The sequence below is a fragment of the Ambystoma mexicanum genome, chromosome 7p (genome assembly GCF_040938575.1).
Source record: "Ambystoma mexicanum isolate Mex_15411 chromosome 7p, UKY_AmexF1_1, whole genome shotgun sequence".
Taxonomy (NCBI): Eukaryota; Metazoa; Chordata; class Amphibia; order Caudata; family Ambystomatidae; genus Ambystoma; species Ambystoma mexicanum.
The window spans coordinates 205,458,961-205,483,514 of record NC_090939.1 but is presented as its reverse complement, the minus strand read 5'-3'; the positions used below and the strand labels follow the sequence as shown (position 1 = coordinate 205,483,514).

Below are 24,554 nucleotides of genomic sequence, written 5' to 3'. Positions count from 1 at the left end.
CTGAGGCCGGCTTAAATACAGGAAAAACAGCTTATCGATGGCTCATCTTGCGGAGCTTGCCGAAGTCGCGTCCGCTCTACATGGCGGTTGGCCACGCCCCCACGCACATGAACATTAAAGCTTTGCTATTAAAAATGCCATGCCACAATGAAAACATGTCCAACTGGCTGCACAAGGTAGACCAGTGTCGACATGTAATAACAATATAGTAAAGCTTGCCAGGCCACATTTAGACATATCTAGACTGGTTGCACCAAAATGGCAGTCGAAGCAATAACACTCATCAAGAATAGTACACACATTCAAGCCTGTGTCTCTGTGACCTCTAACAACACGGCCAAACTCGTTAAAATCTGAAAAGAACTTGTCAATCCTGTTGAGGTCTTTACATCTCCTGTTCCCTCCCAGGCCCTTTGTATGGCTCTGTCATCTCACTTCTACGCTAAAACTCAGGACATCCCTCTTCCTCGCTCGGCCCCCCTTTGGCCATCTCTACCTCTCTTCCTCCTTTCTCCTCTTTCTCTCTGACAACACCTGACAAGGGATCTAGACAAGTCCGATCTATGAAAGTGTCATCCAAACAGGTGCTCTCCTGCTCCACCAGAAGCATCAAGAACCATATTGACACCCTCGCTCCAGGCTTGACCGATTTCTGTAATCACTCTTTCCCCTCTCCCGTTAAGCACTCCCTTATGCACCCACTCCTCAAGAAGCTTTCTGCCGATCCTGCCTGCCCGGCAAACTATCGCCCAATCTCCATTACCCCTTTCCTGGGCAACTGTTGAAAAAGCTGGCCATCTCCCACCTTACTCTCCACATGGAATCTGTTGGTTGTCTTCATGACCATCAGTCTGGATTTAGTGCCAGAGACACAGAAGCTGTCCTGAACACCTGCGAAGTTCTGCTCTCTAACCTTGATTCCAACATTCCTTCTGTCCTCATCCTCCTTGATCTTTCCTGTGCTTTCGACACGGTCAACCATGCCATCCTGATCAATCCTGATCAATCGACTCCATGAGAACCTGGGCATCACGGATCAGGCCCTTGAGTGGCTGACTTCCTTCCTCTTGGACTGCCCCTCCCAGGTCCAACTTGGTCCCATTCTCCCCGCTCCATCCTCTCACTCTGGTTTTTCAACCTCTATGTGGCCCCTTTGACCCACCTGATCTCTACATTCTCCTCTAACTTTCAGTGTTATGCGGATGACACTCTGCTTTCCTTCAGGCTCCACTCAGACTCCTCACCTCTCGCTCATTCCCGACTGTCTATCCGCGATTCAGGATTGGTGTGCCTCCAACTATCTCTGCCTTAATGTCAGTAAGATGGAGATCCTTCTCATTTGGACTCCTGCCTCTGCTTTCCCTCTCTCACTCTGGCCGCCCGTCTTGGGCCCTCTTCCTTCGCCTTCCTGTGAGGCAAACAACACTGCTGTCACCTTTGACTCCACTCTCTTTCTCTTCTCACATCTCAGACGTTGCCAAGAAGTCCCACTACCAGCTCCTCCTCCTCAAAGGGACTCTTCCCTTTCTCACTTTCCCCCAGAAGCTCACTGTCTGCAGAGCCCTGGTTCTCTCTAGGCTGGACTACTGCAACAGCCTCTTTCTCAATCTGCCTTCGTCTACTATCCAGCCCCTGCAACTAATCCAGAAAAGGACTGCAAGACTTATCCTTGGCCTCAAGCACAGGGATCGTATCTCTCCAGTCCGGAAATCTCTCCACTGGCTCCAAGTTGCTGCAAGTATCAAGTTCGCACTAGATCCAACGCTCTCTTAATATCTTCCTTCTCAAGCCCTTCGCTCAGCTACCTACAACTCTAAGGGTTAGACGCTTCTCCAGGAAGAGAGTGGGGGGTAGATCTCTCTCCTCTACAGGTGCCTCCCTCTGTAATAGCCTCCCTGCCCCTCTCAAGCTTTAGCAGACCACCTGAAGTTCTGGAAGCAGCTCAAAACTTTCCTCTTCTCCTTTGCTTTCTCTCTTTCCCTCCCCTGCTGGCCTACCTGACCTACCTGTCTGCTGTACCGACTGGTTGCTTGGCTACCCTCAGAGTCTCACTGAGTCGAGACCCTTTCTTGATCAGTCACCCTTGCACTGCCTCTGGACCTACCATGCACCTAGGGGCTGTAACTGTAACCCTACAGACCCTTGTTCTCCTTGCACTACCCAGAGCTGTGCTGCCCTGGCAGCACTTACTCAGAGCATTGCTGCCCTGTTTTTCCCCTCCCCTCTCCCTTGCACTTCCCCGTCCCTTTCCCCTTGCGCTTCTCATTATCGCACTTGCACGATCTGAATGACACGAGGCCTAGTAAGATTGTTTGTCTTGTCCTCCCTCTATCTTCCATCCCTTGTCTTGTCACGCCTTGAAACACTTGTGTGCAGGTGCGTTATAAATGACTTATATCATATCATTTGATCACAGATGCCCAGAAAAATATACAATGCTGCAGTAAGAAACGGCTGACTGGCAGCACCCAAATAGCAGTCTAGCCAGGTAATTCACTTAGCAGGACTGCTTTATCATAAATGCCCCATTAAAAAAAAGTCATACCAAACTGAGGAATGACTAGACTGGCTGCACCAAAATGCCTCTCTAGCCACTAATACCACATATCATGCCTGCTTAGCCTGGACATGGACAGCCATTATAAATTGTCGTATAATCCTGCCCCCCCACACATCCCCTCTCCCTCCCACTTCAACCTCCAAATTCAGCTCCTTGGTCCAGAATTACCTCCACGTCCCTCTTCCTTGCCCCAGAGCTTACGGTTGAGGCTCCTTGCCTCATAGGTAAGTACTGGGATGAGGAAGAGTGGGACTAGGAGTAATGAAGATTACAGGTAGCTAAATCAAGCATTACTTCCATGTACCTCTACCTCATCCCAGTACTTGTGTATGAGGCAGAGTGCCTTATACACAAGTACTGTCTCATACACACTGGGACGAGGAAGAATAGGGCTAGGAGTAATGAAGATTACCAATAAGTAATCCAGGCATTAAACACAAGTATTGGTGCAACACCATTGAGTTGACTGGGATTCAGCACTCCCCTCTCCCCCCCTGAAATGTTGGGCTATGTTGACCAGACCTGGCTGACCTTCAGAGCAGTTGCCAGACAGAAAAGGACACAGATGTTAAACGGCACCTGGGTTTCTCTGTTAACAAGAACCCACCAATTACTAACATAAAGCAATTCACTGTTAGTACCTGCATTCAAATGCCAATTTTTTTAGGCAGTTGAAATCGTGATGTGGGTTTAATACTTGCATGCCAGGGGAGTGACTGGAAGGGTAGAGAGGGAAGAGACCACCACTCATTCTCACAGCAGTCCATAAGTGGGTGCTTTAAACCTTAAAGGAGAGAGTTAACTGCTTGTAACATTGAAGCTGCACTAGAATAGTCTCATAAAAATGCATAAAGAAATTAGATGACCCAAACAAATAAGTTTGCCCCTCACCCACCGCCCGTGAAGTTGGCACCCCTCCCAACATTTGAAGGGTTAGCCCCCGAAATGTAGGTTTTGTTGCGCCCCTGAATGCAAGCACACACACCATTCACCATACACACACACACACACCCAGCCATCCATACATTTAAGTGTGCATTCTTTCACCATACTGGCACACCCAGGCCAGCCATCCATACATTTAAGTGTGCACCCTTTCACCATACAGGCACACCCAGGCAGCCACCCATACATTTAAGTGTTCACCCTTTCACCATACACTCACACAGGCAGCCACCTATACATTTAAGTGTGCACCCTTTCACCATACAGGCACACCCAGGCAGCCACCCGTATATTAAAGTGTGCACCCTTTCACCATACACTCGCACAGGCAGCCACCTAAACATTTAAGTGTGAACCCTTTCAACATACACTCACACCCGCACACATCATGGGGTTGAGGGGAGCCCTAACACTTAAAAAAGAAATTGGGCCTCATTACAACTATGCCGGACTCTAAACAACAGTGCTGGTAAGCTCACCGGCACTGTTGTTTCCAGGCCGCATATTACAGCTCTGCGGGCGGTTGCCGTCCTGCCCAGCAGGTCAGACCTGCCGGGCAGAATGGCACCCACCTGCATAGTGTTCATGGAAGCACTGGCACCGTTATTAACGATGCCGGTGCTTCTATGGTCCCCATTCCCATAGAGTCCAATAGGACTTTATGGAAATGGGGCCTTACCATTTGCCGGCGCCTGACTTCCCAGACCGCCGGGGTTGTAATCCCCTGGTGTTACTGGGAAGTCGGGCGCAGGTAAATCATTACAGGTCTGGCGGCAACCTGCTGGTAGCAATGGCACGGCTGCCGCCAAACTCGTAATGAGGCCCATCGTTTCTTTTTTAAGTCACTCTGACTTCATAAAGAAATTATTTCTGTTACAGAAATAATTTCTTTATAAATGCAGAGGGAATTCAAAAAGAAAAAAATATATATTTTTTTTGCAAAAAATAATAATTTCTACAAGTGGGGGCCCCTCTCAGGACATGTGCTGGCGGGCCCCCCCGCACCGCAGGGGCTGCGGGGGCCCCTGTTACGCCAGAGCATATGAGCTTTTATGTCCTGTTTCCATTAGAATTGATGTGTTGTATTGGTCCTCATTGCTAACTTATTTTTAATTTTTTTCTGTTTTCTCTGCTTTGTTGTGATTTTTGTAATAACAATGGCAAAAGGTTTGTAAATGACTAACCATATGATGCCAATAAAATAAAGAAATAGATGTTTGTAGGGTTTTGATCTGTAAAATCTGTTTTACCTCTACCATTAAGTTTGACATAAAGGTACTTCCTTGATCGGTCAATATTTCTCTCAGAAAGCCCACCTGTGGCAGAAAAAAAGATCAGGTGTTTAGGAATCCGTTGTGAGGCATGATTTTTTCATCGTGAAGTACTCCGGATACTAATTTGCATAATCTATTATTAGGAGAATATACTTATTCCCTAGTCTGGACAGTTCTAATGGCCCCAATATGTCCATACCAATTCTAGAGAAGAGTACCTTTATTATAGGGAGAGGTTGAAATGAGGCTGTTGGAGGTGAGTGTGGAGCGGTTTTCTGGCACAGGGGACACATATATATACAGTTATTGAGGTCAGCGTCCACCCCATGTCCCCATGTGCCCTTTAGGTCTTATTGGGATTTCAGGTTTCTTTCGCTTTCGGGTACGATGAAGAACTTCCTCAGCACCTCGCCAGCATCCTCCGCAAGTGGTTCACTCCGGTCAGCCAAACTCACAAACCTGAGGTCTAGTCACAAAATGATTCAAAGTAGGGGACTATAAACAAAACACAAATCAAAATCTATCCTCAACAGATTCAAGTGGAAGTTAATAATTCCTATGCAAACAACATTAAATTAGAGGAACTTTTGTTTACATAATGAATTGATTTGAATTAAAGTAGAAAATCAGATCTAAAAAAAGCAACAAGTCACAGAAATATGTATACACAACCAATATTTTGTGTAACATATGACAAAATACATGATCACATAGTATTAAAGTGGAAGTGCATACTCCCTATGTGTAACAAAGTTCACACACTCAACCCAATCATTCCAATCTAATATTAACAAACGCAAACATAACACACACACCCATGCACAAACTAGACCATTGAGGCAAATGAAACACAAGACAGGACAATTAAATTATCCTAATGCCCATCAAAATCAAAACAAGTGCATTGAATTATTTTCTTCTGAAAGCCATCTGCATTTTGTTTGCATTTACTGTGGTCAAGAACTATATTTAAAACTAGATCACATCAGCATGAGGAATTTCTTGCCAACTCGAGTTTCGGCTCTGGGGTCCCTCCTTTCTACCCAACCTAGCCGCCTTCAGGACAGAACATTTTAAGATCACAAGGGAGAGCATCTGGTCATCTAAAATGAAGCCTACAAAAGAAGAGGGTCTAAATGAATACACTGGTGGTGAAAATCACTTAATGGGCTTCATTACGAGGCCCCCGGTCCGGTAAAAATATCGGCACAATTCCCGGGAATACCAGCACCAGCATTTTTACTGGACCGGGGAAACCAGAGTTTGCCGGTGGGGGCTCTGATCTACTGGCAGGCCTGACCTGCCGGTAGATCAGACCCCTAGCGGCAACAGAATGCCAGAATCACCGGCACAAGTACTACCAGTGACAGTGATTCTGGCAATCCCATCCCATTGGACTCCATGGAATGGGAACCTACCGGCATCACCGCCGCCACCACCTGTAAAATCCCAGTAATACTTGCATATCGGGTGGCAAACACAGTAAGGCAGTTTCGCCAGTATTCCCATCCGTAATTCCAGCGGGATACCAGCAAAACTGTAATGAGGGCCAATGTCTGGCATAGGAAAATCGACAAAAAAGAAAACTAAACAATAAATGCTAACCTTGTTCCAAATCCACACAGGACACATGTCAATGTTATTCTATCACCTTGGCCAGTCACTGTATGACCACAGATCAGCCCACTGCCAGAAGACGAAATCCAACCCAAAGTCAAAGGGGAGGCCAAAAACACACAAACCATAGCTAAGTGCACACTTTGTTCATTCAAATAAATTCAGTATGTTGTAAATGTTACTCGAATTGAATGCTGTTTGCATAGAAATGATTAGCTTCCTCTTGAAATCTGTCTGGTCCGCCGACAGGAATCGAAACTCCTGCTCACACCGGATGCCTCTCTCGGCTGGGCTGCCGATTGTCAGAGTCCTTTGTTGTTCTTGATGGACTGATGTTCATGCTTCCTCAGGGCTACCTCGTACCAGTACTAGCACGGTAAGTAATCTTCAGATCTTCTGTGCTCTTGTTCGCCGTGGCACTTTCTGTTGTGGTTGTTTCTCCTGCACTACAGAAATACATGGCTCTACTCTCAAGAAAGTTGTTTGGTATGATGGGGGGTTAGGGAAGGTTGGGGTGTGCCATTGGCCAACGGGCTATACCCTAGGTGATCGTCCTTATCCTCAGAGGCGTCCCGCCCGATGAGGTGCTCCCGACATTTTGTCAGCCCTAGGGGGGGGGGACTATCGGGTAGCGGCCGCAGCACCCTAGCCTAATGGGAAAGGGCTCTCTCTTGGGTAGAAATGACAATCATCACAATAGATACTGAAATTGGGATGCCCCTTTTCATCAAAATAGTTGAAAGTGGGGTACATTTGTACATATTTCTAAGTGTGTGCAGAACTGACACATGGAATTGGTTTTAAAATGATCCCAAAACATTTCATCTACATTTGCTTATTTGAAGGGTTTCAGAGGGTTGTATGGGTTACAATTGGGTTATTTGTAAGTGTAACAGCTGTGATATGAACTGCTCATGTCTACTTGCATTTCTTTTTTTGAAATCGGTAAAATGTTTTAGCATTTGAAAGAGATGGGTCTTTAAGCACTTCTGAAGGGGAAATATGCTTCGAGCACTACATGGTAGTTGGGCGTTTGTTAAACCAAGTGTTGGAAATTGTAACTAGACAATGTATGAAAAGTGACAGGCAAGGACTATGTGATGTGCTGGTGTAAAGATGGTTTGAAATGTTTGGATCACGTTGGAGCATTATATTAGCTGAACAGGTCCTAAAGTGGTGCAAGTTAAAGGAGAACATTCTCTGCATTGTAGTTGCTGTAATTAGAATATGTATGTAAAACTTTTTTTTTATTGCTGATCTAAAAATGCAAACAATCTAAGGGGGAGAATTATTATTGTACAGCTTTGAAAAAATGGGAGCATTTACAGGAGTAATTTGTAGGAAATTGAAAGTGATTTGTTTTTCAATGAAGTGGTCACTGTTCTGGAAAAGAGGTTATTTACTGATGTTAGGGTCAGCTTCAATTCTATAATGTCATTGTTAATAAAATACTGCTTTAGTTTCTTATGTGAGAACGGCTGGTCTTTTTAGTGGAGAAAAGTGTCTTTATTGCAATAGAAATGCTTCTTTTTCATTAAATGAGCACTTATTAAGGTTATGAATTGTTCACAGAAGCGTTACCCACTAGGTATTAGTATTTGTGTTTTAGATGTTGCGGACGACGGTACCTGCACTCGGCTCATTATGTTAGATCCACATAGCGGCCCGTATTACGTGGAAGAGATAGGATGAACACATTGGGATACATGTGACATGTAGATACACAGGTGACCATTTAGAAAATGGTCACATGATTGAACTAGACGCAGAGGATCCCATGAGACCACTCCAGGAAGTTCATTTAAGGGAAGTACAAACCATCCTCGCACGCAATCTTGGTTGTAACTTACGGTTGATACGTGTAGAGGCTCCAGTAGCCATGCTAAGGCACTAAATATCATTATCTATATCACTCATAATTGTAGTTAATATGCGGTGTACTTTACAGCACAAGATCATTGGCCGTAGTAACTGTGGATCTTGAGCGAGTATTTACTTCATGATTTCAGAATTGATATTACGGTCATCAGACTTGCCGTTAAGAAAGTTGAAAATTAAAATTCTGGGGAAGAGCATGCCGTACACCCATGACTGGAATTAATGGGGGAATCATTTCTGAAAGCATAGGTGAGTTAATATCCGTGAATAATTTTTGCTCTACATATGATAAGAGGACTTAAAAATAGAATTCTGTATTCTAATAACATGTTTCCTTTACAGTTTGGTTTCTTCAAAAAAGCTATAATTAAATAATTTAGCCAGGCAGGCTTTTAGAAATGTATTGGTGATACCACTGCTTGGGGTGATCACTAAATGCTGGATTCACAACACATATAGAATGCACTGGGGTTACTATTGACCATTGGTGATCTATACTAGGGGTGTGCTAGCAGATCACATGTATCAGGGATACTAATGAACAATCACGGAATATGTTTAAAATATATGGTATGGGGACCAGGCGCATCTATATGTAACACAGTTTAGTTTGTGAACCTAATGGCATGTTGATCAGGTGAACTGGTGGTAGATGACATACATTGTACATACGTGAGAAACTGTATAAGAAATTGGGCCATGTGTGTGTTTTTTGTCTGCAGAAGTAGGCTCCTGAAGAAGGGGAACATTTCCCCAAAACGCGTAGAGCATGAATGGCTTATATTTGAATATGTTAAAGAACACGGAATAAAGAATATTTGAAGAATCCAATGAAATTCATATCATGTATTTTTGTCTTGAACTCACTTTGTATTGAATTTGTGAATTTCATGCAAGAATAAACTAAGTATTTGGCTGATTCTTCAGCATTAAGGTGTGCAGGGGACGGGAGTGCCCATAGTGTGGTCACTTTGTATTGCATTATGTCAGATCGGTCAGCGGCATTCGATACTGTTGAATATGACATCTTACTGCTTAGGCTATACCAAATCGCTGGTGTATCTCGACTGCCTTGGTGTGGTGTTATTAATTTCTGAAGGCTTGTACTCAAAGAGTTAATGTTGGTGGTAATCTACATTGAGGTGTGCCCCACGGCTCTTCCATGGCGCTGTTGCTTTTAAGATACATATATATTACAGGGCCTGAGGTATGTTTAAAGTTGCTGAACTCATAGAAAGAGCACTTTTTGGGCAGCTTATAACTTCGCCCCTAAAATGTGTGCCTTTTCCCATAGACGCAATGGGAAATTAATGTGATCAATGCCCAAAACGCTGGAATGATGTCCACTAAATTTGCGGCAGGAGCTACTGCTTGGTCCCAAAAGCGTGCTTTTGTAAATTTGGTGTAAATCCATCCAATAGTTTTTTTAAAACCACCCAAAAATAGGTAAAAATAAATGAGTGATATCTGGGTTCGGTCCACGGACTCACTTCCCTATTCGGTTCACGGACAGGCCCCCGATTGGTCCAAGGGGCAGTGTGATGTCCGCAGACATCGGACACGCCCGTTGATTGGATGGTGAAAAGCGTGAGGTGCGCCATATTTGTTGGAAACGCCCGCCATGTTGCATTCGCGGAGAGCACCCGTTGTCCGCGAATATCGTAGTAGAAACATATTAAAAAACACATTACACTTGTCAAACTAATCAAACAATTTGTGTGGAAGTGACTGTTGATGAGGATGGGATGAGATATGGCCATGAAAATCAAGAAAACGGGTGGTTTTTCCCCTTTGAAGTCTGCAAACAGTTGGGGGCACAGCCCTGTGATTTTCGCCAACATCTCAGATGCTTAGGGACATCCATACATATTTTTGCATTACAGGGTTTGTGAAAAGCAGTTTTTGGATGGCGTATAACTTTGGCGCCACTCAAAGAAACTGTATGAAATTTTGCGATATTCTCAACGTGACCTTGAGTGGTTCCACAAAGTTTGGTGCTCTTTTGCAAAGAGGGAAAACAATTCAAGGTCCTCAAATATTTGAAAGGCTTATTAATTTGCGGAGTGCAGCAGAGTGCGTCTTGGTCAGCGGGAGAAACGCTATACAGACCAGAATCTGTTTTTCATGTTTGCTGGAGGATGGGCTTGATAGCTTCTTTCCTGGGGTGGAGCCGTTGGCAGAGTGTGGCAGAGTGCGTCTTGGTGTCTGGGTGCGGTGGCCCGACTCAATCTAAGAAAGCACATAGAGAGGCTCCACGAAGAAAGAAGGTGAAGAAGGACCGGGGTGCAATGAGGGGAGTTTTTCTATTTGTCAACCCAGAATCTCTGGATTCTTTTCTGGCGCTGGGAACGTCCCTTCCCAAATTGGTGGTCACCCTCGGGTGGCCCCTACGATATTGCCCCAGAATCTGGAGCCTTTACCCTCTGAAGCTCATGCCCCAACCAAGTCACTACGGGTTCCTGCACAGAGTGGTGCGAGCGAAACATGGGCTTTGCTCTCTTGTTCCCTGCAGTCGTCAGATAATAACGGGTCATTGCTCAACCATTGTAGGACTTTACAGGGCACACACAGTAAGCCCTGCTCAGATAAGACTGGAAATTCTACAAACCTGCTTGCTAGTCCCAATCTGGTTGATTTAGTTACGGAAATGGAGGATATATAGGCTTCCAATTACGAGCCTGCAAGGTCAGCCTCAAGGCTGGAAAAGGTCCTGATGGTGAAAATGGACATGTGTTTTGCCAATTCTTAATGATCTATCTGCTAAACTAGATGCCTTACTGGCCCTCTGTTCTGTAATTGCCTCAGACCAATGTGTGGTGAAATTAAAAATTATGAACGTTTTGGATATAAACTCAGCCTCTAAGTCCCCCAGTTTGTCAGCACCACAGATAGATGTTTGTAGGGGGCTAACACAGAGGGTATCAAGGAAGGAGCAACCAGTCGCTCCATATGAGGCTGGGGGTGGACCAGTGACACTAATAAGATTCCCCAGAAGAAACTGATGCTTCATGGGACTTCCAGGACTCAGTCAATATTGATGCAGTGAACGAGGAGGATGCACTGGAAGGAAGCCCTATGAGCAGAAATATCCACGATGGAGAAATCAATACCCTCCTCGGATAATTTGCCCATACTGGCTGAATCTAGAGTGGATATGTGGGCTAATTTAAATCAAGTTACCCTCCGACCCGATCAAATAAAAAAACATCAGTCACAGGATGGATAGTGTCCAGAAACCAGATGGATGGGACCAAGCGCACAGTGACGTTAAAGGGCCCTTTGGATCAATGACTATTCCGAACAGTGCTGCCCCATCACACATACCGCGTGTGCATACTAAATCTGTTTTAGGAAAAGAAACGCAAAGAAAGCAGCTAAAGAAGCAGTGGGCTGTAATTCGGGCTGCAACCGCCATCCTGGGTTGTCCCTGAATACCCAGAGTCAAACAAGGGATACCAATATGGCTCATGTACTAATCCCCTCAAAAAAGGTAGCAGATGCCCCTGTCTAGAAAGAGCCTTTTTTCGTAAATTGGTTTTTGTTCTAAATAAATTCACTGACTTAAATGAGAAAATGCAATAATCTACTGCGCTTGAGATCAAATTTGTTTTCTAATCTGATAAAAGTAAAGAATACATTGTATGAATTAGATTGAGAAAAGACATTAGCGAAAATGAAATCCTACTCTCGCTATAACAAATATGCTAAACTAATAACTAGGAATACCTTGTCAAAATACTTCATGAAATCTCTGACAAATAAAGGTTGCCTTATTTACATGAGGTGTAGACTTAATCTCGTGCCAACTAGGCAAGTGTTGGAGCCCAGATTAAATCCAAGCAAGGATTTTAGGATTTCTAGATTAAATAGGCAACCTGGAGTATTAAAAACCATCAAAAACATTTTGACCTTATGCCTGGATACACGTTGCGTAAGGAGCGGCTATTTTTGTAATTTTGTACACGACTAATCTGATTGGTCTGAGGAGTGGTTGTGGGAGTAGATCGTGTAGGGAAATCAAGAAGCCCTAACCTCATCTTTGATGAGATTTCTTAGTCAAGTTGTATATCCTTTTAGGGGGAAATTGCAACCCAGTTGAATTAATTATTAAACTGTGAATGATGTATTGAATTGAAGGTGGGATGAAAGCCATTTTAGACTGTACAGTATTTGTTGAATGCATATCAATTTCTTTTGTGACATTGTATTTAATGATTGTATCTTTTTGGGTAAGGTTTGTATTTTCTTACAAACCACAGCACATTAAAAATTAAATATATAATGTATGCACTCAATAGATTTTGTCATTTAACATTTGATTTGATTGGGTGTTTATTCGGTGGTACCCATTTTCTTAGTCGAAGTGGTCTGAGGGTATTTTCTTTTATTTTGTCTGTCCGGTAACCATTTCTTCTTACTTAAACCTTGTTCCTTTACCCTTTGACCTTGTTCTATAGATCTTACCAAATGCATGCCCTCCATTTATGTTTCTTGCAATACTTTGATGATATCGTCTATTTTTCATACTTCCCTTTTGCAATGTCTACTTTTTGGTGAACATTTCTTGGGCATCCAATTCCCTCAGGAGTTAAATGTTCTTGTTTTCGTTTAATACTGTGATTGCACCTCCTATTTCATTGTTTTGAGACAGTTTTATTGAGAGTGCAGTAGGCAGTTGTATTGAGTGTGCAGTGCCCTCTTGTAGACTTTGGGTTTGGTTTGCTTGATGGTCTTATTACGCTGGCATTAAGCTGGTCACAGGTGAGCCGTAGCTAAATTCTGTAATTTCTCTTGTGCTGTCAATTCACTTGGTTGGCTTGTTCTCCATAAAAAGTAGAGGTCTAAGTTCTTATGCTACTTGGTGTTTTACTCTCTACCCTCTCTCTAGGAGTTACATTTTCTTTTTCTTCTGCATTCTATATTGCAGTTCTGTTACCAATTTGGATGTTTGTCTCTCTCTCTTCTTAATGTTAGTGTTATGTAAAATTCTGCTTCAGGGAGTCAACTCGCATGTGGTTTATACTGTTCACCATTCTAAGGATTTCTTTTGATATGCAATCCTTGTGAAGTAAATTGGGCATATTTGTTCCTTATCAACTGTAAAGCCACATATCTAGTTTGCCTCTGGGATATTACCTGGTGGTGTTACATATTCTTTTTATGCGTTTTTGTCATACTCCAGACCTTCACTTAGTTGTGACATAATAGACAAATTGCTGCTACAATTACAACCCTCCTCCCCCTCTTGGCATTTTACGAAGTCTGAAGGCTAAAATGCAACGTATATATGGTGACCTTCAATTACGGGAAAATATTAAAGGAAACCTTTGTTGGCTAAAGGGAAATGTGGCATACCTTCTTGCTTTTTAATGATAGCTTTATTTATGGCTAGACAACTGTTAAACAAGAACAAGGGAGAGAGAAAATTAGGCTGTTGAAAGTACAAATAACTTAATAGTTTGATAAATGCATGTTAATTTAAATTATATAGGGTAAATTGAAGAGATCATGGAATGTTTTACATTCATGCGAGGAAACAAAACTGAAAAGGGAAGGCATTGATTCATCTATATACAGGTATAATGAAATATTGTTAACCATACCTGCAGCAGGTCAGTATAATTCAAATAATTCACCACCTTCTAAATTACAAAACAATAATTTAAAAAATTACTTTTTTAATTATTATTTCAAACACTTATTTGATGTTTGGATTTCAGGTTTGAGTACATTGAGGTTTGTGATTTTAAATAATAGTTATCTATTTACAAGTTTGGTGATCATTTTAAACTTTACGCAAAGGCTAGTCATTCAGTCTTCATTATGGTGTATAGTATCCCCCGATTTAACAGTTTTATTTTTATAGATACACACATAGATATGAGTTCTACCTGATTTCTTCGACTGAAATCAATGAACAATAAATTGGTAGTTACTTTTTTTTTTTTTTAAATGTATTTTTATAAAATGTTTCCAGTATACTAACATACATTGGGAGCCCATCACATGAAGGGCCCTCATACTGCCGTAGTGTCAGAGTTTCCAAAAACAAATGAAGAAAAAACATGGTGGTAAGGGTTGGGGGGCAAATTATGCAATACGTGCGGGAAAGTTCATCCCTTTCAGCTTTTCCTCAAACTACAACAAAGAGATCAGGAGGAAAACAAGAAGAAAAATGAAAACCCTCGACGAGCTCCCCTGTGGATGATCCTTCCTCCGTTGACATACGTCACAATAATATGGCCAAGTCAAACCTTTTGCACAAAGCTAATGCACAAAGGATACAGATCGATAACTAGATACACACTTCATTATTAATAGGCAGCCAAGACAGACCATACATCAGGTTCAACCTTCCTTTTCTGACAAATCCGGAATAACTTTGAGGAGTTCTTCTGCCTTCTCTGCGTAACAGAAAATGTACTCCTTTCCCTTCCATGTGACCAGGAGTTGGGCAGGATGAACAATTCCCGCCTTCACCCCTTCGGCAAGAAAACTCTTTTTCAGGGTATTCAATGTTTTCCTTCTATTTTCAGTCTCGGGGGGCAGGTCCGGGAAAAGGGGAATCTTTTTGTAGAAATTCCTACCTCTTTCATTCGCTGCTTTCAGAATGTGTTCCTTGTCCCTAGTATCAGAGAGTTTTAGAGTGTGTTGGACCAATCTCTGAATCCTTCATTTTGACCTTGTCTCGCTGTTTGATTCTATAAAATGTTTCAATAAATATAGGATCTTCCTCAGTGTCTAATCCTAGCTCCTCCAGGAGCCAGGTCACTGCAAATGCTACTGGATTGTCTCCTTCTGCCCCTATGGGGAGGCCCAATAATCTAATTTGCTTCCAAAGAACAACATTCTCCAGGTAGTCCACGTTTTAGGTCAGTTACTTGCTACACCGCTGTACCACCTCCAACTCCTTAACGATCTGGTTCATGGCTGGGACCGTCTGGAAGAACAGACTTTCGATTTCTGAGGTTTTTTGTTCAAGAGTTGAGATTCTACTTTCCAGCTGGGCCGCCTTCTCACTCAAACTGTCATATTTCCCCTCCAGTCCTGACAGTTTTATCAATATGGCCCTGCACCGAAATAAGGTTTTCGTGGGTTGAGGATGAGGCTCTAGAGGATTGATATATATTAGACAGCTTGCTCATCGTGCTGTGTTGAGCAAAAAAGTCCCTATCCTGCTGTTGCTATTTTTTCTTACCATCCCCGGAACCATCGTGGAGATCTCTCAATTTCAGAAACAGAGCTCCCCCCCCCCCCCGGCAGCGCTTTTAACACTTCAAATCTCAATGTCATACACTCCGCCAGCCTGGGTGGCCCCATGCAGTCATGCAACACATTAAACCGTGAAGCAGACTTGATCCTACTGTCCTTTCACCAATGCGCTGCTTTTCTCCTCAACTTCAGCCGCCGTCTGTTCACTTACCGCCTCGCGTTTCGGAACACCCTATAACATGTATCAGAGTCCCCTATTGACTTCAAACCATGAGGCCCCTGCCACTACACTGAGAGGCAATCTCACAGCCCAGACACTTCACCCCGCATTTAGAAATTCTCCATCCTACTTACTCGACTGACACCCTATGGCCGCCCACCCGTTCAGAGTATTCCAGGGGTTATCGTCCGCTGAATCACTAAGACGGTGAAGGCAGATTGGGTCCACCCAATAGCGCTGTTAGCGCCTCAGTGTACTAACTTTGCTGCAGATTTCATAGGTAGGTGCATACCAGTGTCTCGACCTCTTAGCCTCCCTCAGGGAGTACAGTCTGGGATACCCTGTTCCCGACCCCCTCCTTTAGCCTCCAGCGGTTCCCCAGCCCTTCACACTCCAGACTTCTAACATTGCTGCATATAGTATTAAGATAACCAAGATATTTAGCAAAATGTATTGCACATTACGGGCTATGTTTAGAATTGTGTCCAATTAGCAGTACTTTTTAAGAACACAGGTACTCGGGTGTCCAGGGCCCTTGAATCACTATATTTTACCTCATATAGGTGAGATACATTTACTAAACATGTAGTTAACATTGTTACTAGGTTTGGGATATTTTGATCCTTTATTTTTTCATTTTCTTTAGGTTATTTTTGTTATATCTCCTTTTCTCTTGGGATGTCCTTTGAGTTATCAGTCACTTTACGTGTATTTTTAGTCTTAAGAGACATGCACAGGTTTTTATTACTTCATTATTTTTTACCTACCAACACTACTAACGTCACAGGTCTACTCTATTCTGATTCTTAAAAAGATGGTGCTGGGATTAGATGCAGTTTGTTTGTTTATTTATTTGTTGTACAGTGAAAGGTTGCTGACCGTGGCACCGCCCGCACGCGGTGTCACAGGATGCCCTTCTCAATGTTTATCTAGAGGGGTGCCTGGAGTCTTTTTCGCTCGCTGTCTTTTGCTGTTCTGGAATATGAGACACTATTTGCTAATATTACACTCTAAGTACTGTTTTTCTGTAATTCACCAGCTATCGTCACTACTACCCAGGGGGGAGCCCTTTTCCATGAGGCTAGGGAGGTGCAGCTGCAACTCAATAGCCCCCTAGGGGTGGTTTAATGCAGCAGGACCTCATGAAGAGGGACTAGCCTTATGGGTACAAGGAGGATCACCTAGAGTACAGCCCTAGGGACAAACATAACTTTAAGCCCAGGAACAGCATTCCTTTTCATGGACTATCCATTTTTTCGTAGGGCTACTGTTCTTAAAATACCAGGATTCCCAAAGTGACATCACTCTAAGTGCAAATACAGACACCAACACCAACAGGACGCTGCAGTCGTAGATTTCCAGCGACTGCCCTCTCATTATCGGGACTTCAACAAGTTTGGCATGAGCCATCTACTGGAGGACAGATTTTGTTCATCTTTGGGATCACTCATTCATACAGGTTCCCAGTAATCTTATTTCCCAGCCTTTTAATCCTTTAACATTGGTTGCCAATCAAGCCTGGCTTGCTTTTGCAAGCATGTTCAAGCGATTTAGTTAGCAGTACATACTCTACTCATCAGCCCACTCAGGCACTTAAGAATGAACAATTTTGGTCAATTTTCATTCCGCCCATTTCTAAACATACATCTACATCAGCCAGTCAAATAGAACAGTGAGCTAAGCACTCGCCCCTGATACCTGCGCGCAGCCTGCTGTGGCATGTTCAAATCCCGGCGGGGTCAACTCAGCCTTTTATCATTCTGAGATCAATAAATTGAGTACAACACTGTGGATAGTAATGTCTTCTGTTATTTCAGTGCTCTGAGATCTATAGATGTGTAGCACTATATAAAAAAATACATTATTATTACTAACATTAATATGGCACAAAAGCCAAGAGGGTTCTTGTACTAGCTACAGAGATGTGCGAGTAATCTGAAGGTCAGCGGTTTAAACACCACCTTTCGGTCAGTCAATGAAATGAGCACCAGAAAAACTGCACAATTCCCAGTATCAAGAGCTGTGTAAACCACCCTCTAGCCTCATTTGCTCCCTCAAAAACCTAAAACATTCATACATCCCACCTTCACTGCGCCCACCACTGGACAGCTAGAGAGAGACAGTGCATGCGCGGTAAGGTGCTTCTGTGTGCGTATTTGCAAACAAAAAATGTGTTTGAATCAGAGGTCCAAGTCTAATGCAGCTGTACGACAAACCATTAATTCCCCCTTTTCTAAAAAAAGAAAGAAAAAAAAAAAACATATGACAAGTGAAAACTAATGATCGTCCCCTGGAACCAAACAACCTGCTGACCTGTAATAGTAAGTGATGAGCAGGCGCTGCTTTGCCTGCTCACTTAAGTTAACATCCGGTGGGGAGGGGCGCTATGAAATCCTGTTTGCCTTGCACTGGTTAGAATGAATGCATCTTTACCTATATATCAAATACAGAATTGGCACACATGTACACAGTGTGGAGTTTTACCTACATACCTATTTTGTGGTCTTGGAATTAGCTTAGATTTTCTTTGTGCAAACGGTTCAAGAAGGACATTTGTAGTCAAAATTGTTTCAGTGAAACGTATAAAGTACATTCAAATTTAACACATGCCAAGTGCAGGAATGTGAATTTATCCCATAAGAATGCAAAGTAACGAAACATTAACTCTTCAACCAGCATATGATAAGTCATATTTCAGTGTGTACAGCAGCAACTTTACGAGTAATTAAGATAACAGTGTAATGCATGTACTCCCACCCCCAATTACAACTGTGTTCTCAAGCCTATGGTGTCAAGTATAGACATGCTGAAAGGAATAACACAAAGAGATTAGTGCTGCGGTCAGTGTGGTTGTAAAATTGCATGAGTTTTACACTTTGCCAATTAAAAAGCTATTATTATCAGAAACACGTCGGATTGCCGATTAACTTTGAAATATTCATCACCCAATACAACTAGCTTTCCCAAAAAATCAGTCTTGACCGACGATGACTAAAAAAAAAGAAGTTTAAATAAGCACAATTAAACCCCTCCCCCCTGCCCCACCCTTTACGTTTAAAAAAGGTTTTTTCCCAATATTGGGTGAAAGAACTTTTGTGACCAGTTAAAATAAACATGGGCCCACTAGAACTGGTAATGCATTTGTTGTCGTCATGTCAGTAAAAAATAAAACTCTACTTTCAAAGTTTATTTTATTCCACAATAAGAGGGGGGCACAAAACGAACATTGAGGGAAGCGGGAATGGAGAGCAGCATTTCAGCTTTAAATGTACAGGTTGCTTTGAATCTCCTCGCATGTCGCGATTTTCTTCAGCATCTCCACGCTATTCGAAGTATCCTGCAGAAACAAAAAGACAGCACTTAAAATAAATTACTTTAGACTCATTTTAACGTCTGATTTTGTTGGCAGACATTGGTAAATACCATGAAACAAAAAACATCAGCATAGATTGAAAAAGAGCTCTTTAAAGTCATAGAGCCTCATTATGGGATTGTCGGTAGGACCGCATCTCGGTTTACCGTTTCCGCCGCCTGATATCCCAGTAATACCAGGAAATTAAGGGCAGCGGCAGAACAGTAAGTTCCCATTCCCATGGAGTCCAATAGGACTCCATGGGAATGGAAACGCTGAAGCACCGGCACCATTGCCAAAGGTGCCGGTGTGTCAGTGATTTTAGGGGCCTAAACACACAGAGTAACCCGGTCCAGAAAAAATGCTGGTACAGAATTACCGGCATTTTTTCCAGACTGGGTTACTCGTAATGAGGCCTATAATCTCAACGTTGGCCCTCTGACCCAATGTGGCTAGCATTTCTGGAGATCTAAATCTGTTCCCAATCTTTCCCAAAGTTGTCAAGAGTCTATGCACATGGGAGGCTTGCAGTTTCATATTTGGATGCAAGAACACTATTACCAGTATGGAGTCTCGAGGCGTTAAACAGCACATTGCTTCGTCAAAGCAGTTTATGTTATCAACTCATTTAAAATGCGGTTAAAAAGCACCACCTGCGTAAGACTGAAAATGAATTCGTTTTGCGAGTAAGCTAAGTAAAGGATCCTATGTGGTTCAGAAGGAAGTTTCCCATTAGGGAAATCTCATCCCACAATGCTTTGGCAGAAGTTGACGCACACAGTTACTTCAAAGTGTAAATATGTTAAATACAATGTGCTAGGGGTAAGCAATTTCGAAAAAAGCCATTTGCGCACATTTACCGACACCCTAATCCAAGCCCTGGGTGCCTAGCACAAAATTAAGAAAGCCAAGAACTGATGTGGACACTGCAGGCATGGTCTCAGTAGAACAGCTTAGAATGTGTAACAACTTTTTAATCCTAAAAAAGACATCTGTCCAGAGACCCCAGAGCCTCCTGACAATTCGTCTCCAACCACTTCCTGACCTCCACTCTGCTCAATTCTCGTCAAGTACCATGTATCTACTACTCCCCATCCACACGAATGGTCTTCCATTCCAAGCTTTCTATATTCAGCCCCAGATTCCCACCTGGTTCACCTGCCTTCATAATCTTTGGACTCGCGGAGATGGAAGCTTCCTTTCTCCCTCACTTGCATCTGCTTCTCCCTTGAACTCATGCCAATAAGCACTAGGGACAAAGAAAATAGCTAATGTGGTGGAGGTATAAATAGTAACCATACAAAGTCTGCTTACCGTAGGACAGAATTGAGAAAGCAGTGATAAATGTAGAACTCCTATATCCTCCTATGTATGACAATGCATTACTTACCGTAAAAGCATTTCTGATGGTTGTATCTGCTTAGATTCACATGCTGTGCATAGGTCCGACATCCAGTGGTCACTGCGGAGTATTGCATTTTGTTTTTCGTAGTCGAAAAGGGGACGTTGACAAGGCGTGTCTGTAACACTATCCCTATAGTGACGTGCGTTGTACCCACAATCCCTCACACGTCGAGGTCCCTCTGTTTGTATTTTTTCTGCCCTGAGGGAGCCTTCTATACGTGATTGAGTACAGAAAAGAGAGAGAGATGTAGAAAGGTGTCTATGTTCCTTCCATCCGAGCGGGGAGGAAGGGTGGGCGCATGTGAATCTAAGCAGATACAACCATCAGAAATGCTTTTACGGTAAGTAATGCATTGTCTTCTGATGTTTGTTAATCTGCTTAGAATCACATGCTGTGCATAGACTAGCAAGCAGTACCCGGAGTTGGCAGTGGGTTATGAGAAGGAACAGTAGAGAAAAGATGTCTTAATACTGCCTGTCCCACCTGGGAGTCAGATCTAGAGTGTGCATCTAGACAGTAGTGTTTTGTAAAGGTGTGCACAGAACTCCAGGTAGCCGCTTTGCAGATGGACTCAAGGGGAACATTTGCAATGAACGCTATGGAAGCCCCAGTGCCTCGAGTGGAATGTGCTCTTGGCTTGAAGGGTAGTTCTCTCTTAGCAAGAGTGTAACAGAGAGTGATGCATTGAACAATCCATCTAGATATAGTGGACTTTGAAACTGCATCTCCTTCTCTTCCTGCTGCCACCGAGACAAAGAACTGATTGATTAGTCTTTCTCAGTGGTCTGGTTCTTTCCATGTAGAACATGACAGCTCTGCGTACATCTAGTGTACGCAAACTTTTTTCTCCCAAGCTGGAAGGGTTTTGAAAGAACGTTGGTAGTTCTATTGACTGGTTTACATGGAATTTCGAGATGAATTTTGGTGCAAACCTTGGGTGTGCGGGTAGAACCACCTTATCCTTGTGAACTGTTACGAAGGGGTCTAGAACAGAAAGAGCCTGTAGTTCACTTACTCTGCTAATGGAGGTGATCGCTATTAGGAAAGCAGTCTTAAGAGTGAGATCTTTAAGAGTTGCCTTGTGCATGGGTTCAAAAGGAGGGCCCATGAGTCTAGAAAGTACCACATTTAAGTCCCATCCGGGAGCTGGGTTAGCTATCGGAGAGTGTATTCTCTTTACCCCCTTCATGAAGGCCTTGATAACTGGTATCTTCCACCACAACACTTTAAGTTGGGAAGTGGTGTATGCAGAAAGTGCGGCTAGGTGGACTTTAATGGAATTGAACACTAGACCTGAATCCAGTAAATGGGTCAAGTACAGAACAATGTTAGTGGGAGAGCAGTCAACCGGGTTGATGCTCTTACCTCTACACCAGATGACAAATCTTTTCCACTTGCTAGAATAGCAGTGGCGAGTATTAGGTTTTCTGGCTTCCCTGAGGATGTCCATACATCTCTGCAGGAGTTGTAGATGTCCAAATTCTATGATCTCAGGAGCCAGGCTGCTAAATTCATGGTCTGAGGGCATGGATGCAGTGTCCTGCCCTTGACCTGTGACAGCATGTTGTACGGGCAGGGAAGTTTCACTGGGGGAGATAGGGACATCTCCATCAAGTGAGCGAACCATGGCTGCCGGGCCCACATTGGGGCCACTAGTATCATGGCAACCTGCTCCTGGTGCATCTTGTGCACCACTTTGTTGAGAAGGGGAGTCGGGGGAAAGGCGTAAACAAATTTCCCTGACCATTGAATCGACAGACCGTTCCCCTAGAACTGGTTCTGGGGGTACCTGGAGGCGTAACGTTGGCATTGTGAGTTCTCCAGAGTCGCGAACAGGTCTATTTCCGGGAATCCCCATTGCGTGAAGACGTCTAAGACGATGTCTTCGTGCAATTGCCATTCGTACTCTTCGGGCAGGGGGAAGTCTCTGCTGAGTTCGTCTGCTAGCAGATTGAGATCACCTGGTACGTGTTGTGACAGTAGGAACATGCTGTGTTTGAGAGCCCACTTCCATATATTCTGGGACAGCTTGGACAGTCCGGGAGAGTGGGTGCCCCCCTGCTTGTTGATGTAGTACATGGCTTTGGTGCTGTCTGTAAGGACCATCACTGTCTTCCCTTGTAGGTGTTCCTGGAAGGCTTTTAGTGCTTTGAACACCGCCAGTAGCTCCAGTAGGTTTATGTGCTTGGATGCTACATTCGGAGTCCACACTCTGTGAGCAGTCTGATGGGATAGGTGAGCCCCACATCCTGTGAGGGATGCGTCCGTGGTTAGAGTGGCCTCCACCACGGGTGTGGCAAAGGGTTTCCCTATTATCAGGTTTTCCTTTGTCCACCACCGTAGCGAGAGAACCAAGGCTTGCGAGACCACCACTAGATCGTCCCATTGTCCGCTGGCCTGACACCACTGTCTGTTGAGCCACTCTTGCATTGGGCGCATGCGCAGGCGCGCGTGAGGTACCAAATAAATACACAACACCATCATTCCTAGCCATCGCATCGCTTTGCGCACCGTCACCTCTCGACCTGCCACATATTGGGGGATCTGAAACAGCATGTTTTGGACCCTCTCGTTGGAGGGGAAGACGAGGCCGTCCTTTGTTCGAATTAGAGCCCCTAGGAATTGTTTGACTTGGCTGGGGTCTAAGCTGGACTTCTTCTCGTTGATGGAGAAGCCCAGTTGGAACAAAAGGTCTACAGTCTTTTGGGTGTTTGAGAAGCATGTCTCGTAAGAATCCCTTGTTATGAGCCAGTCGTCGAGGTAAGGGTATACTGGGATGGATAACCTGCGCAGGTGGGCCGCTGCCACTGCCAGTACTTTCATGAATACCCTTGGTGCAGATGCTATGCCGAAGGGTAGCACTCTGAACTGGTAGTGTTTGCCCTCTATCATGAACCTGAGGTATTTTCTGTGCGCTGGCAACATTAAAATATGAAAGTATGCATCTTCCATGTCCAGTGTTGTCATGTAATCTCCCTGTGATAGCAGTGGGTTCACTTCCTGTAAGGTCACCATACGAAACTTTGGGGTTTGACAAACTTGTTCGCTGGGAGCAGATCTAATACAGGGCGCATGGTTACATCCTTTTTGGGTACAAGGAAGTACACTGACTAAATACCTTCCATTACCTGAGATAGAGGCACGACCTCTATGGCTCCTTTTTCCAGTAGTTGGTCCACTTCTTGGAGAAGGATGGCGAGGTGTTCTGGTGTCATGCGGCGTCCCCTCGGGGGTCTGTATGTTGGGGAACTGTTGAACTCTATACAGTAGCCGCGGGCTATGGTGGAAAGTACCCAGCGGTCCGATGTTATTCCCTCCCATGCTGGAAGAAAGGATGTTAACCGGCCCCCGACTGGCGTTGCATGGGAGGGGACGCGAATCTTCGCGTCACTTGGTGGTGTTGTTGGCTTGGGAGCCTCTGGGGGTGGAACCCCGGCCTCTTCCCTTGCCACGACTTTGACCCCTCTGATTGTACTGGCCGCTATTACTTTGGTAGTTGCTGGCAGAGTACTGTTGTTGTTGGTTTTGTTGCTGGCGTTGTCCACGAAAAAAAGCGCTTATTACCAAATCCCCACCTATTAGGGGGTTTTGAAATTTGGTCTAAGGTCTTTATTGTATCAAATTCTTTCTTCGTGTTCTCCAGCGCGTCATCCACTGCTCTCCCAAAGAGGTTGGACTCCTCTATGGGTTTATTAATAAGGGACGCTTGTGTTTCCGCCTTAAATCCGGAATTGCGAAGCCAGACGTGACGCTTCAGTAAAATTCCTTGTACCAAAGTGCGGCCAGCCGTCTCTGCTGCATCGAGGGTATTCTTGACGATGCTTTGATTGACCAGAGAGCCCTCGTTAACTGTAGTCAGTAAACGAGTCCTTAGGGGTTCGGGAGCTTCTTCGATGTCCTGTCTGAGCTTAGCCCATTGAGCATCGGCGTAGCTTGCCAATAGGGTATTATTATTGCCGATTCTGGTAGAGAATGCTGCAGAGGTGGTGATTCTCTTGGCTAGGGCATACAGCTTCTTCCCCTCTTTGTCTGGGGGTGCCTCGCTAGTAGATAGTGGGACTCCTGCCCTTTTCCTGGTGTTGGTCACAACC

At 44.0% G+C, this 24,554-nt stretch overlaps 1 protein-coding gene across 1 annotated transcript in view; it reads right to left on the bottom strand.

The window, feature by feature from the left end:
- Positions 1–18,880: 18,880 nt before the first annotated feature.
- The window catches only part of PSMG1 (proteasome assembly chaperone 1), a 210,805-nt gene continuing 205,131 nt past the window's right edge, over positions 18,881–24,554 (bottom strand). The window contains exon 7 of the mRNA XM_069636068.1: positions 18,881–19,043. Within this exon, the coding sequence (XP_069492169.1) occupies positions 18,969–19,043 (75 nt within the window). The 3' untranslated portion in view covers positions 18,881–18,968. The remainder of the gene's footprint in view (positions 19,044–24,554) is intronic.